General features: G+C 44.1%; 1 protein-coding gene and 1 non-coding gene across 2 annotated transcripts; both read left to right on the forward strand.

Annotated features, from left to right (window-relative positions):
- The first annotated feature begins 280 nt into the window (after nt 1-280).
- On the forward strand, nt 281-11,638 carry HERPUD1 (homocysteine inducible ER protein with ubiquitin like domain 1). The gene is made up of 8 exons (XM_059999970.1): nt 281-502; nt 3,541-3,618; nt 3,706-3,780; nt 5,132-5,262; nt 7,378-7,500; nt 8,059-8,409; nt 9,750-9,852; nt 10,875-11,638. Exons 1-8 carry the CDS (start codon nt 368-370, stop codon nt 11,037-11,039), a joined length of 1,161 nt encoding a protein of 386 aa, XP_059855953.1. The 5' UTR covers nt 281-367; the 3' UTR covers nt 11,040-11,638.
- Nucleotides 10,238-10,310, forward strand: TRNAA-UGC (transfer RNA alanine (anticodon UGC)). The gene has a single exon. It is a non-coding gene; the product is annotated as a tRNA-Ala (tRNA).
- Nucleotides 11,639-13,224: the final 1,586 nt, after the last annotated feature.

The raw sequence follows: 13,224 nt of genomic DNA on the forward strand, positions 1-13,224 counted from the left end.
GGCCCCGCGTGGGCCGCGCGCACCCCAGCACAGCCGCCGAACCCAGGGTCCCGGGCCGCAGCCGCGCCTGTGGGTGACGCCACGGCGGCGGGTTGCATCAGCCTGCTCCCACGTGCTCCGCCCGCCCTTCCGCCCACGGAGCCGGGCGCCGATTGGGCCACGTTAGGGCAGTGCTCTCCGCCCCAGCCAATGGGTGGCAGCCACAGAGGGTTCTGTCCGCAGAGTCCGGGCGCGGGGTTCCTATAAAAGGTCCCCGAGACGGGCGCGCGCGCTCCTGAGAAGCGAACCGTTTTTGTGGAGGTTGTGGCGGCGGCGGCACTTCCTGCCTGGCATCTGGGAGCGCCGCCGAGCCCACAGCACCGTCGACATGGAGCCCGAGCCCGTCACGCTCCTGGTGAAGAGCCCCAACCAGCGCCACCGCGACTTGGAGCTGAGCGTCGACCGCAGCTGGAGCGTGAGCCGCCTCAAGGCCCATCTGAGCCGCGTCTACCCCGAGCGCCCGGTGAGAGGAGCCCCCGGCTCCAGCTGCCAACACTCCCCTAACCCCGGCTGTCATCCTCGCAGCCCTCCTCGCGTCCCCCTTGGGATGCCACGTCCTCCTCCCCTTTCCCTGTAACTTCTCGCTTCGCCGGCCTTCCCCTGGTGCTCCCCAGGTCCCCTCTCCCAGGCCTGTGGTCTCCCCCTTTCTGCTCTGCCGCCGTAGGCGCTCTCTGACGTGGCCCAGAGGCTGTCACTTCCTCGTTCTAGGCCGCCATCGTCCCGCCTTCCTGACGGGCCGCCTTCCCCTGTCACCTCGCGTCCTTAGGTCCCCAAACTCTAACGGCTGTCACACTCCCGCCATACCTCTTCAGACCCCTTCCCAGTCCCCTAGATCTGGCTTCCAGCCTTAGCCAAGCCGCTGAAACAGCCGTTTGACCTTGAGTGAGTCATTTCACCCTCCAAGCCTCAATTTTCCCAAAACGTCGGAGTGACTGGGTGTTCCTCGTTAGGATTGCATCCGATGGGTAGGAATAAGGAAACATAAGTGCTGCGAAATGAGTTTTCTGAATGTAGCCTCTCATTGCAGAGAGGTGAGGGCAGGGGCCAAGGCCTTGCCAGTGGCTAGAGAAACCTGGTGAGCGCCCAGGCAGCGTGTACTCAAGGCCCCACACCCAGGAACAGGACGTGGCGCTTCCCCTCCCTGTGAGCTGGACTCCACAGCCTTTGCCTAGTCCCAGGGAGGAGCCCGGGGCACTTTCCGGTAGAAAATGATTTAGAAGGAAAATAGGTGGAAGGAATCTCCTAGAGTCTGGGTTTTAAGACTCTGGTCCCTCAATTGCAGAGACTTCCTTGCTTTGTTTTGGTTGACATATCTGTCAACATCACCCTTAGGGCCACCCTCCCTCCCCACCACGTGATGGAGGCTATGAGCTGGACCTTCCTATGTTTACTTTCTACTCTGATATTATGTAAGTGTCAACAGTGTTTTTTACTGCCCACAACTGTAATTCTGCATCAGACAGGAGAGGGCATCAGGACAGGACAAGATTGTGAAATTGTTCTTTCTTATCTGAAGTGTTGCAACGTGTCAGGTTGTAGCTCATGGGTCAGGTTGTTTTTGTTTCATATTGTCAAGAATGTGGTAGTGAGTTTCCCTTCTGAGTCGTTCTTTTGAAATGTGCTTATTTATTTAATAAGCTTCCATTCCTCTAGCATTCACCTTGGCACTATTTGCAGTTTCACCATAGCTGCTCCCAAGAAACAGGTGGCAGTGCTGCTGCAAGAATGGCTATTAGGTACGCAAATTGGCGAAGCACGTGCAGCCTCTAGTTGCATCATTTGGTAAAAGGCGGTGTTTTGGAGGAGGGCTTTCCTTTAGGGCTTCCTTGGGTGAGGAACATCATTCCTATTAAGTCCAAGGATCCAAAGTTGTAAATAAAAGGTCTCTCAGGTCTGTATATTTGTGTTTAAAAATTTTGGTTGGAGCACATTCGTCATTTGCTTTCTAATATGAGAAGCCTTACTTTATAATAGTTGTTTGCTTAATATATATATTTTTAAATCAGCCTCTGGATAAAGACGCAGAGTGTCGGTTCAGGCCTTTAACAGGCCTCAAATCACGGGCACCCATGGTTTTCAAACCTTTTCTAGTGTGAAACTCTTTAATATAATGCAGGACCCCACCTATACAATAACATTTACAAGTCCAGGTTTATAGCATTTACATATGAAGTTCAGTCAGTGAGAACAATGATGAACACAGCATCCAGTATATTTCTGCAGTTTGTTATAGTTGCCCAGTGTCCAAAAAAAAAAACCTCCTGATTTATGCAGATAAATAGGTACGGTTATTTTTTGTTAGTTTTAAACAGCTTTTGCTTTATAATCATGGGCTACTTGGCAGGAGCAGCTTTGTTCCAAATCTTGCATAATTGGTTATTTTGGCAAGAGTAGATTGAGAAGTTGCTGGTGAGCTCCGGTGTACTGACTTCGGTATGTATCACTTGAAGCCATTATTTAAGTCCAGTTTTAAATTTTATTTATTTATGTTTGGCTGTGTTGGCTCTTTGTTGCTGTGCGCAGGCTTTCTCTAGTTGCAGCAACCGGGGGCTACTCTTCGTTGCAGTGCGTGGGCTTCTCATCGCGGTGGCTTCTCTTGTTGCCTAGCACGGGCTCTAGGCGCGCGGGCTTCAGTAGTTGTGGCACGTGGGCTCAGTAGTTGTGGTTCTCAGGCTCTAGAGTGCAGGCTCAGTAGTGGGGGCGCACGGGCTTAGTTGCTCCGCGGCTTGTGGGATCTTCCTGGACCAGGGCTTGAACCTGTGTCCCCTGCATTGGCAGGCGGCTTCTGAACCACTGTGCCACCAGGGAAGTCCCTTAAGTCCAGTTTTTAAGGGAATTAAAAATGGATTTTAAAAGTGAGATTTGTATAAAAGTGTGTGGCACGACTGTGGTTTTAAAATCACTGGAATGGAGTAGAGGGTTCGGAATCTTGACTCTTTAGCAGCAGGTGACCTTGGACAAGTGAATTTTAGACTTTCCCCCTTAAAATAAGCATGGTAAATATAGGGTTGTGGTGTGCAATGTTACCACACACCATCTCTTTAGCTGCATTTGTATGTTGGGAAAAGTCTCTTTGAGGGCTTAAGTTTAGAATTGCTTCATGTTATCTTGGGACAATGCTAGGTGGTTTTAGGGAAGGCTGACTTTGAGTTTTCTCTGAGACCAAACTTTTGAGTTTTGAAGTTCGTTGCTGTAGGAGCCCCAGATTTGTGCTTTTTGTGGCAGAAAGCAATTTCCCTGGGAGTTAAGAAGTCAGGTAGCCTGCCATAGGTTTTGTGGACTGGAGGTAGTTTGCCGTCCTAAATTTGTTTGCATGTTAGAGATCAGTTTAAAGTTAAGTACTTCCTAAGTAAAAGTTTTGTATATGGAGCCTTTGGAAAAATGTTTTCCTATGATGCTGGGAAAAACACACGTTTAAATTATTTGTATACAACAGTTTCTTCAATGTTGGGAACTTGAGAGGGTGAAATGCTGATCTGTGCTGCTCTTTCTTTCCACAAGCATCCAGAAGACCAGAGGTTAATTTATTCTGGGAAGCTGTTGTTGGATCACCAGTGTCTCAGGGACTTGCTTCCAAAGGTATCACTAAATATATTAACTTTTGAATGTTTTTGAGCACTAACAAGGTTGAATTCAGGTCCTAAAGTACCTCCTTATTACTTTCAGCAGGAAACCCGGCATGTTTTGCATCTGGTGTGCAGTGTGAAGAGTCCTTCCAAAATGCCAGAAGCCAGCGCAAAGGTATGTCTGCTTTTTCATGATGATAGCAGTTCGTGTCATTCAGACTCTCAAGGTCAAAATAAAGGAAGTTGGATAAAACTCTTAAGTCTTTTTATCATATAATATTTTGTCTCTTCCCCAGTGAGAATCAGGAATAAGAAACTGTTATCAATACAAGTGAGAGTTCACTATAATAGTAGTAGACTATTCCATTAGTGTTGTAGTGGACAAGTGGAGTTCTGCAGTACACTCTTTTCTGGAATTTGATTTGATCTGTAGTGGCTGTGTATCCAGATCACCGAACTAGCAAGGCAGTCACGAATTTAGCACATAATAAATTTCTTCTAAGGCAACATTGATTTTTATAAAGAGTAAAAAATGACTATATTTCCTTTGGAAATTTTCATTGTGATTATTTGTTTGGATAGGAAAAGGCCGCAGTCTTAATCAAGTGATCTCTTAAGACTTGCTTATGTTAGATGGTCAAAATCCCTCATTTTTCATTTCACAGTGTTAGTTCAAATATACGGTATTAAGGGACTTCCCTGGTGGCACAGTGGTTAAGAATCCACCTGCCAATGCAGGGGACACGGGTTCAATCCCTGGTCCAGGAAGATCCCACATGCCGCGGAGCAACTAAGCCCCCCCGCGCCACAACTACTGAGCCTGCGCTTTAGAACCCGAGAGCCACAGCTGCTGAGCCCATGTGCCACAACTACTGAAGCCCTCCCATCTAGAGCCCGTGCTCTGCAACAAGAGTAGCCACGACAATAAGAAGCTGGCACACTGCAACGAAGAGTAGCCCCTGCTTTCCTCAGCTAGAGAAAGCCCGCGTGCAGCAACAAAGACCCAATGCAGCCAAACAAAAATAAATAAATTTATTTTAAATATATATATACAGTATTAATATTCTAATGTGATACATTCTAAATTTGCATTACAACTGTACATCCTGAAACATCTGAATATAGTGTAAGAAATTCTTTAGGTTGCTGGCTGGGTTGTGTTTATAAATCTTATTGGTCAAATTTAATTTCTTAGTAAATTTAACACCATAAGATGTATAGGAAAAAAAAGACGTATAGAGCATTAACAGGAAGCTTTCTCACCAATGATAACTTCATTGGGAGATTTTAGTGAAACTACAGCATAGCTATTCTAGGAAAAATATGGATTTTTTTTTAGTATCTGTATTGATACTGTGTTGAACAAATTTTAGAATATTCATGTAACATTGCATCTGTTTGATTTTGTCAAGTTCAGAGGTCAGGGTTGGGGACATAAGCCATTCACAGAGAAAGAATCCTTGAAGCTTGATTTCACACAGTTGCATCAGGCCTTTTGTTCTCATGTTCATGTTACACTTATCTAGGTTGCTGAATCCATAGAGCAGCCCGCTGGTCTTAATCAGGGACAGTCTCCTGGGGATTCCTCAAGTGACGGTTTAAGGCAAAGGGAGGTTGTTCGGAACCCTTCTCCCTCTGGATGGGAGAATATCTCGAGGTGAGTGTTGTAATAAAGAAGCAGGTTGTACAACATGAATGTGCATTATTTGCATCAACTTAAGAATAAGCTCTGTTTATACTATATAGTCATAGAATTTTTAAATGGACAAAATTTTGCTTTATAAGGGCTTCACTTTAAAGATCTCTTCTGTATTTAACTTTTCTTAATACATAGCCTTTTAGGAACATCTAAAAAGTGGAGATGCATGTCCTGAAAATCTGGGCATTTCTCCTCCTACGTGGGTGTGCTTCACATTGCGCTGACCTCATGGTAGGGAATTAGTGCTGGTGCAGAAAAGCAGCTGTTGTAAGCACTGTGCAGCTGCTTTGCCGAGTGGCTTTGTGCTTTGTCTGTCGTAACAGTGGGTGACAAAAGGTGAAGGGATTGTTTGAGAAATGCTCTGCCAAGTGCCGTGGCGGTGGTGCTAGGAGAAAAGGAGCAATTAGAGCTTTCCTTTAGCGCAAAAGCCAGAAGCGACTAAATGCCGTGATGTTCGGATTTCACAGCTCTTGGAACACCTTACTATGAAAGATCCTATGGGAAAAAACAGTTTATTAACTACAAGTTGAAACTCTGTTACTCCCCGAGTCCTCTGCCCACCATTTCCTAGTAGTTTTTAATATCTGATTGTTGATAAAGTCAGGTGTTTGAGGTATGAAGAGTTGGTTTTTTTCTTAATGGAGGTTTTCAAATATACACAAAAGTAGAGGGAACTGTATAATGAATCTCCATATAATGATCAGAGTTTTGCCGTACTTGCTTTATCTATTCCTGCTTCCGATTTTTTCGTGAAGTATTTAAAAGTAATTCCCAGACATTATGTCAGTTCACTTCTACATACTTCAGGATATAACTCTAAAAACCTGTTAGTTATTTTGCGTATCTACAGTGTCATCATCATCAGAGCTAGCAAAAGCACTTTCGTATTTTCTCATTTCCATGTACTGTATCTTTTTTAAATGATCAAAAACAGTATCGTACCAAGACCTATTTGTATTAGAATACAATTTTAGAAATACTCTGGGTATGGAATTTGGTTTAAGTTCCATACCTACCATATAAAGTGGATAATTGAATTCATTATTGGATAGAAACGCTTAAAACTGTTTCCCTTTTTCTGGCTATACGATTTGAGAATTTAGGCTCATATCTGACTATGAATTTTACCATAGTAAAACTTGATTTTGTCCAACAAATATTTATTGGACAGCTGGTGCATATTAGTTTGTTTAAGGATAGGAGTTGACCAGCAGAGATGACCACATAACAACTCCTGATCTTTCTGCAGTTCTGTTAGTTTGAATTTTGTGAAGTGATGCCAAAGAAGTTCACTGTGTAGAGTTCACAAAACCAGAGATGACTCCCACACACACCCTGCCCCAGGCTGCGCTAGATGATAGAGGCATGAGTTTGGTGTCAAACAGGTCTCAAATCCAGCCCTACTACTTACAGGTTCAGTGACCACGTGCAGATCCTTTGTCTTCCCTGAGCTGCACTCGGGCTCCCCTCTGTAAAATGGCGGGGTGGAGAGCTCCTTCCCCACAAGGTTGTTGGGGATCCCGTGAGATAACAGCCCGGAGGCCTTACCAGGCACAAGTGGTCAGTGAGCATGCATGGGTGGTGCCACACATAACTCTGCTCCCCATATAGTTCAGATCTAGGGGTGAGGGAGAAATGGGTATTGGGAGGAAAGGAGTATTTCCTGCAGAAAAGACTTTGGGAGAGGTGTGACTTTTTAGAGCTGCTCCCTAAAGAATGAATAGTGGGGTTTAGACCTTCAGTGAGACTCAGCAAGTCTAAAATAAGGGTGGGGATCCACTTAGACTGAAAAGGTCTAGCTTGTTTGTACATCATGGTGATGACATCATGAGACCCCAGTGCTGGACAGAGGGCTCTTGTCTTCCCACGGGATCCAGGCCATGGGAGGGGGGCTTTGTCAGTACTTCCTGTGATTGTATCACACAGGTGCCTCACCCAGAAATCTACAGGTAACTGTCATAAAGCTCAATCTTCTGTCTCTTTGTTTTGAATTCCTGATTGTAATTTAAACTTAATTTTCATTTATTCATACTAAACCAACTCAAAAAGAGCATTTTTTGAAATCTTTCATAGGCCTGAAGCTGCCCAGCCGGCGTTCCAAGGCCTGGGGCCTGGTTTCTCAGGCTACACAACCTATGGGTGGCTGCAGCTCTCCTGGTTCCAGCAGATATACGCACGGCAGTACTACATGCAGTAGTGAGTCTTTCCTCATGTGCTGGGTGTGGCCAGGGCTCCCAGAAATTGAGGGAACTCCCATCCCTCAAAAATGCCTAACTTACCCATAAAGTTAGGAAGGGTGGGATGAGTGTGTTTTCATCACTTATCTGCAGAGTCCTTTCTGTGGGTGGAATAGAGTATAAATGATAACTGCTGATTTGTGTATTGATGCATAGTTTGCTGACTGATCCGTAGTTTGATGACTTTACTTAGAATATGTTATTTCCTCTTTTTTTCTTTTCAATTTGTGATATCTTTAGCATTTTATGAAAATCTTAATTTGCTACTGCACCATACTTTCATGGTGGCCTTGGTGTTTAATTCCAGATGAAATTTACCAAGCACCTTCTCTTAGGAGTAGAAAAGACATTTATGGATATGACTATTAGTAAAGAAGTTCTTCACTAAGTTAAAGAAAAATCAAGTTTGTGTATGCCTGCTTAATAGTAAAAGATCCCCGCGTAAACGAGCTTATGAGAACAAGTCTTCATGGTGCCTCGCTCTCAACAGTATTTGCCCCTGTCATTTTTATTTTAGCTTAGCAGCCACTGCTGCGTCAGGGGCTTTTGTCCCCTCGCCAAGTGCACAAGAGATACCTGTGGTCTCTGCGCCTGCTCCAGCCCCTATCCACAACCAGTTTCCAGCTGAAAACCAGCCCGCCAATCAGAACGCTGCTCCTCAAGTGGTGGTTAATCCTGGGGCCAATCAGAATTTGCGGATGAATGCACAGGGTGGCCCTATTGTGGAAGAAGATGATGAGATAAATCGAGATTGGTTGGATTGGACCTATTCAGCAGCTACGTTTTCCGTTTTTCTTAGTATCCTCTACTTCTACTCTTCCCTGAGCAGATTCCTCATGGTCATGGGGGCCACCGTCGTTATGTACCTGTAAGCAGATGATTTCGCTTTCCCTTTTTTCCCTTTACTACAGATTACACTATGTGGTGACTCAAACCAAGTGCAGATTTTCCTCTTTTTTGAGCAGTCTCAGTCAATATTTAAGGAGGTGTATTTAAATAGTATGTCATTCTAGGATTTTCGATGCAAAGAATTGATGGCTTGGTTACGCATTGCCAAAAACACAACTAATTCTGTGTTAATACAGGAACGACATTCTCTTCTTTTCCTCTAGTTAAGTTACCTGCCAGGCTCATGAACCACAATAAAAGCCATACTGAGGCATGGAAAGGAAAATTGTATTTGTGTTGAATAAGAACATATTTGTCTTTTATCAGGCTCCAGCTGCCTTCTAGGATAAAGGTCAGGCAATGGCTGTGGCATAGTCCTGAAGGGCCAGAGATCCGTCACAGGCCTGGCATTTGGCTTTATCCATGGCTTAGAGCAGTGGTTCTCAACCAGGGTAGTTTCGCATCTGCCTCTACCCCCGTCCCCAAGACGTTTGGTGGTGTTTGGAGACATTTTTGACTGTCACAGCGAGGGGGGTGGTCCTGCTGGCATCTGGTTGGTAGCTGTTAAACATCCTCTGGTGCCCAGGACAGCCCCACAGTAAATATCCAGCCCGGTATGTCAGCAGTACCAAAGTTCAGAAACCCTGGCCTAGAGTTATATGTCCTTGTATGTGGTGAAAACTGACAGAAGAAATTTTTCCTCTATAGGAAAAATGGATTTTTATTTTAGTTTTTAAAAATCTTAAAAAAGAAATATTTAGAATAATGCATTAAGTACTCATATCCAGTATTAATCACTGTTATATTTTGTCATATTTTCTTCAAGACTTGGGTTTAATTGGATTTTTCAGATGCAACTTTTAGTTAATTCTTTCAATTCTATAGTCTCTAGAATCATATATGTAGGTGACCAAGTCTAGGTCTTATTAGTATGTTATTACACATAGTCACAGCTGTGTATGTATTTCCCCTTCCCCCTCTGTTCAGGTTTTCGTGTCTAAGGTTTAGGTCAGACGAAGAAGTATTTATTGAGCACATACTATGTGTCAGGTGCTGTTTATGTTGCTGGGCACATGATAATGAATAAAGCCTAGTTTCCATAGTGCCTGTCAAGAACCTGACAGGCCAGTGAGAAAGTCTAGGAGCTGGTGTGGTGGAATGTCTCTGTAGATGGGCCTGGCTGCGAGCTTCTAATCAGGTTCTGCTCTGATGAGAGGAGGGGAGCAAGGGGGACCTCATCTCACTGAGAGGACCCTTAAATTCTTGAGTACATGTCACTCTGATGTTCACTAAGATGGACTTTATATGCTTCCTTTGAAGGCATCATGTCGGGTGGTTTCCATTTCGACAGAGGCCAGTTCAGAACTTCCCGAATGATGGTCCTCAGGAAGCTGCAAATCAGGACCCCAACAATAACTTCCAGGTATGGAGCTTCTGCTGGAGCCCGGCGATCTCGGTGTGAAACACCGGGCTCTCGAGTCCTTAATCTTTAGACACCTTGTGGTGTACCATTTTATTAGGCTCAGTATTTCAAGATTTTTTTCAAATTTATTCTTATAGCATTAGCTGTTTTTAAAACATTGTGTCATAAAATCCAGCAGGTATTTGGTCATGTGGCCATTTGCATTTTGGCATATATATGTAATTTTTTTTTAAACTCACTCTTTTTAGTGTTCATTCTCAATAATATGTTATACCATGGAAACTGCTAATGGAGAGTTATTCTAATTAAGGATTAGGAACATAAGCCTGTCTCACAGAATAGATTTCCTGGAAAATAACATACAGAAATAGAATTTTTAGGGACTTCCCTGGTGGTCCAGTGGCTAAGACTCTGTGCTGCCAGTACAGAGGGCCTGGGTTCGATCCCCGGTCAGGGAACTAGATCCCACATGCTGCAACTAAAATATCCTGCATGCAGCAACAAAGATCCCGCGTGCTGCAACTAACACCCATCACTGCCAAATAAATAAATATTTAAAAAAAGAAATAGAATTTTTATAAGGCAGTTTAATGCATAATCCTAAAGGATATTCTTTTTAATGTAAAGTGTCACCCTCGAATCTGTTTTTAGAATCCTGTGTTTTCGTTTTTTTTAGTTTTAGTTTTCTTTAACTCGGGACACTGCCAGAATTAGAAAAATACCCACATTTAATGAAGTGGCTAACTTAATTACTAGTTTAATAATAGTTGAAGATCTAGTTACAGTACTTCATTTGATCTGATACTTGCTGCCAGGAATATCGAAAACTATGAGAATGTTCCAGCACAGTTGTGCTACGGAGGCTGGAGAAGGAGCTCCGTCCAGCCGGGGTGTCGTCCCCGGGGTCCTGCCTGCCTGGCTTGGCTTATGGGGCAAGGGTCCAGGGAGCCACTCTGCCCTTTACTGACATTATTGGGTGTTTGTCACTGTCCTCTTTTCTCCTTGTGTTTTATTACCTGTAGGAAGACCCTGATCCTGAAATTGCAGACCCCAACCACCTCCCTCCAGACAGAGACGTAGTGGATGAGGAGCAGACCAGTCCTTCATTTATGAGCACAGCCTGGCTCGTCTTCAAGACTTTCTTTGCCTCTCTTCTTCCAGAAGGTCCCCCAGCCATAGCAAACTGATGGTGTTTGCTCTCTGGCTGCTAGAGGCTTTGGCAGGCGTGGACTGGATCATCTGGTTCTGGCTAGATTTCCTTACCTGGATGTGGCGACAGCACAGAATTAGTAAAAGAATCAACAAAGAGGATGATATGCTTTTGCGATTCTGCAAAGGCAGAAAGTAAGACGTGAAGCCATGATACAAATTGATGAACAAAAAATGCCTAAGGCTTCTCATATCTTTATTCTGAAGAGCTTTAATATATATTGTTGTAGTTTAATAGACATTGTAAGTAGAAGGCATTAGTGTCGCATGTTTATGCCTGAGGAACTTTTCCAGATGTGTGTGTCTGCATGTGTGTTTGTACATAGATGTCATAGATGCAGAAACGGTTCTGCTGGTACGATTTGATTCCTGTTGGAATGTTTAAATTACACTAAGTGTACTACTTTATATAATCAATGAAATTGCTAGACATGTTTTAGCAGGACTTTTCTAGGAAAGACTTATGTATAATTGCTTTTTAAAATGCGTGCTTTACTTTAAACCAAGAGGAGCTTTGCAGAGGTGAAAACCTTTGCTGGGTTTTCTGTTCAATAAAGTTTTACTATGAATGACCCTGGCAGAGACTCCTGTCATCTTACCAGTTTACTCCGTTTCCATCATCCCTGGATGCTCAACAGCTGAGTTGCTGATTTTTGAGTAACCTGAATATTGTGCTTCTTTTTATTAAAGGACTGTTTGTACTGATGAAGAAGATAGGGTAAGGCCACGAAAGTTTTAATTTACTAAGATTATGCTTGTGTTTGCCCCCCATTTCCTGATTTAAACAGTACTAGCTTATGTTGTAACCCATCAGAGTTAAATTCCCACGATTTAAAGTTAATGGCAGTAAGTACCTTCCACCTGCTCACGTGTCATGCTGAGCTTACTTTTGGACTTTAATCCTTCTTTTAAGTATTATTTTTGAGACTAATCTGAAAAGCAAAGTGCTGTGTACTTTTTTTTTTTTTTTTTTTTTTGGCGGTGTGCGGGCCTCTCATTGTTGTGGCCTCTCCCGTTGCGGAGCACAGGCTCCGGACGCGCAGGCTCAGCAGCCATGGCTCACGGGCCCAGCCGCTCCGCGGCATGTGGGATCTTCCCGGACCGGGGCACGAACCTGTGTCCACTGCATCGGCAGGCAGACTCTCAACCACTGCACCACCAGGGAAGCCCTGTGTAATTTTTAACATGAGTGATGCTGTAAGTAGAATGCTGAAGGCCTGGGAGTGTTGTTTTGGGCAAAGTATAATGAGCTTCTTGTGTCATGGTCATGATCATTTGAATGAATTGTGACTGGACACATTGACATCAAATAAACATTCACTGAACAATTCATAGCCAGGTGCTGGGTAGATACAAAGCTGTTTTATGTATGGTCGTGCTTTAAAAAGCCAACTAAGATAATTACGTAAGGCGTGAAATGGCATAGAGTTTCAGATAACACCAGACCTCCAGAACAGAGGAATGGTCAGTCAGGAGGCAGTGATTATTGATGAGTTATGAAGGCAATGTTTGCTTGAAGGAAGAAGTGACTTGAGACTAGAGGTTTTGTAGTTTTACAAGTGAGGAAGTAGGTGACAGAAAAAGCCTGAGGAGCTGGAGAGAGAAGGGTCACAGCAGAAGCAAGAGTGCAGAGATGAGACTTCCCTCCTGCCATGAAGCTGGATTGATGAAAGTGGTCATTAAGAGTTGATACGAAGGCCTTTTAAAACTGTTGGGTGGAAAATCCTATCGTTTTGCAGAGCAAGGGGCGTCATCCTTTGGAAGAGGGGCCTGGAGCCCCAGGCAGCTGGCAGTGCCCAGCTCCTGTTTCTGAAGGAGTGGGGCCTCTCTCCCTGTGGTGTCAGATTGCATCGATTCAACTCCAGATTCCACCAGCCCAAAATAGTTCCAGGATGGTTGGTGCTCCTGAGGACAGCTGACAAGGGTTCAGATTGTCCCAAGCCCCACTAATACAAGAGAAGAACCTTCAGACAAGAGCCAAGGCTTAAGAGCGCTGTTGGGTGGGTGACATGGCAGAAATAACAGTGCTTCCACAACAGTTACTAAATATAGCATAAGGATGTACTACGTATCACTGTTAATACTTAGGAAATTATTGGTTGGGGTCTCTGTTGTTAAGTAGCAATTAAAAAGCTAAAAGCACAAACCAAAAAATTTCCAAAT

This window comes from Delphinus delphis, chromosome 20 (genome assembly GCF_949987515.2).
Source record: "Delphinus delphis chromosome 20, mDelDel1.2, whole genome shotgun sequence".
Classification (NCBI taxonomy): Eukaryota; Metazoa; Chordata; class Mammalia; order Artiodactyla; family Delphinidae; genus Delphinus; species Delphinus delphis.

Excerpts from the sequence above, each read along its gene's own strand:
- HERPUD1 (XM_059999970.1), top strand. The coding sequence starts at position 368 with ATGGAGCCCGAGCCCGTCACGCTCCTGGTGAAGAGCCCCAACCAGCGC. Across the intron at positions 3,781-5,131 it reads TGCCAGAAGCCAGCGCAAAG|GTTGCTGAATCCATAGAGCA; the intron begins GTATGTCTGCTT and ends ACACTTATCTAG. Across the intron at positions 9,853-10,874 it reads ACCCCAACAATAACTTCCAG|GAAGACCCTGATCCTGAAAT; the intron begins GTATGGAGCTTC and ends TATTACCTGTAG.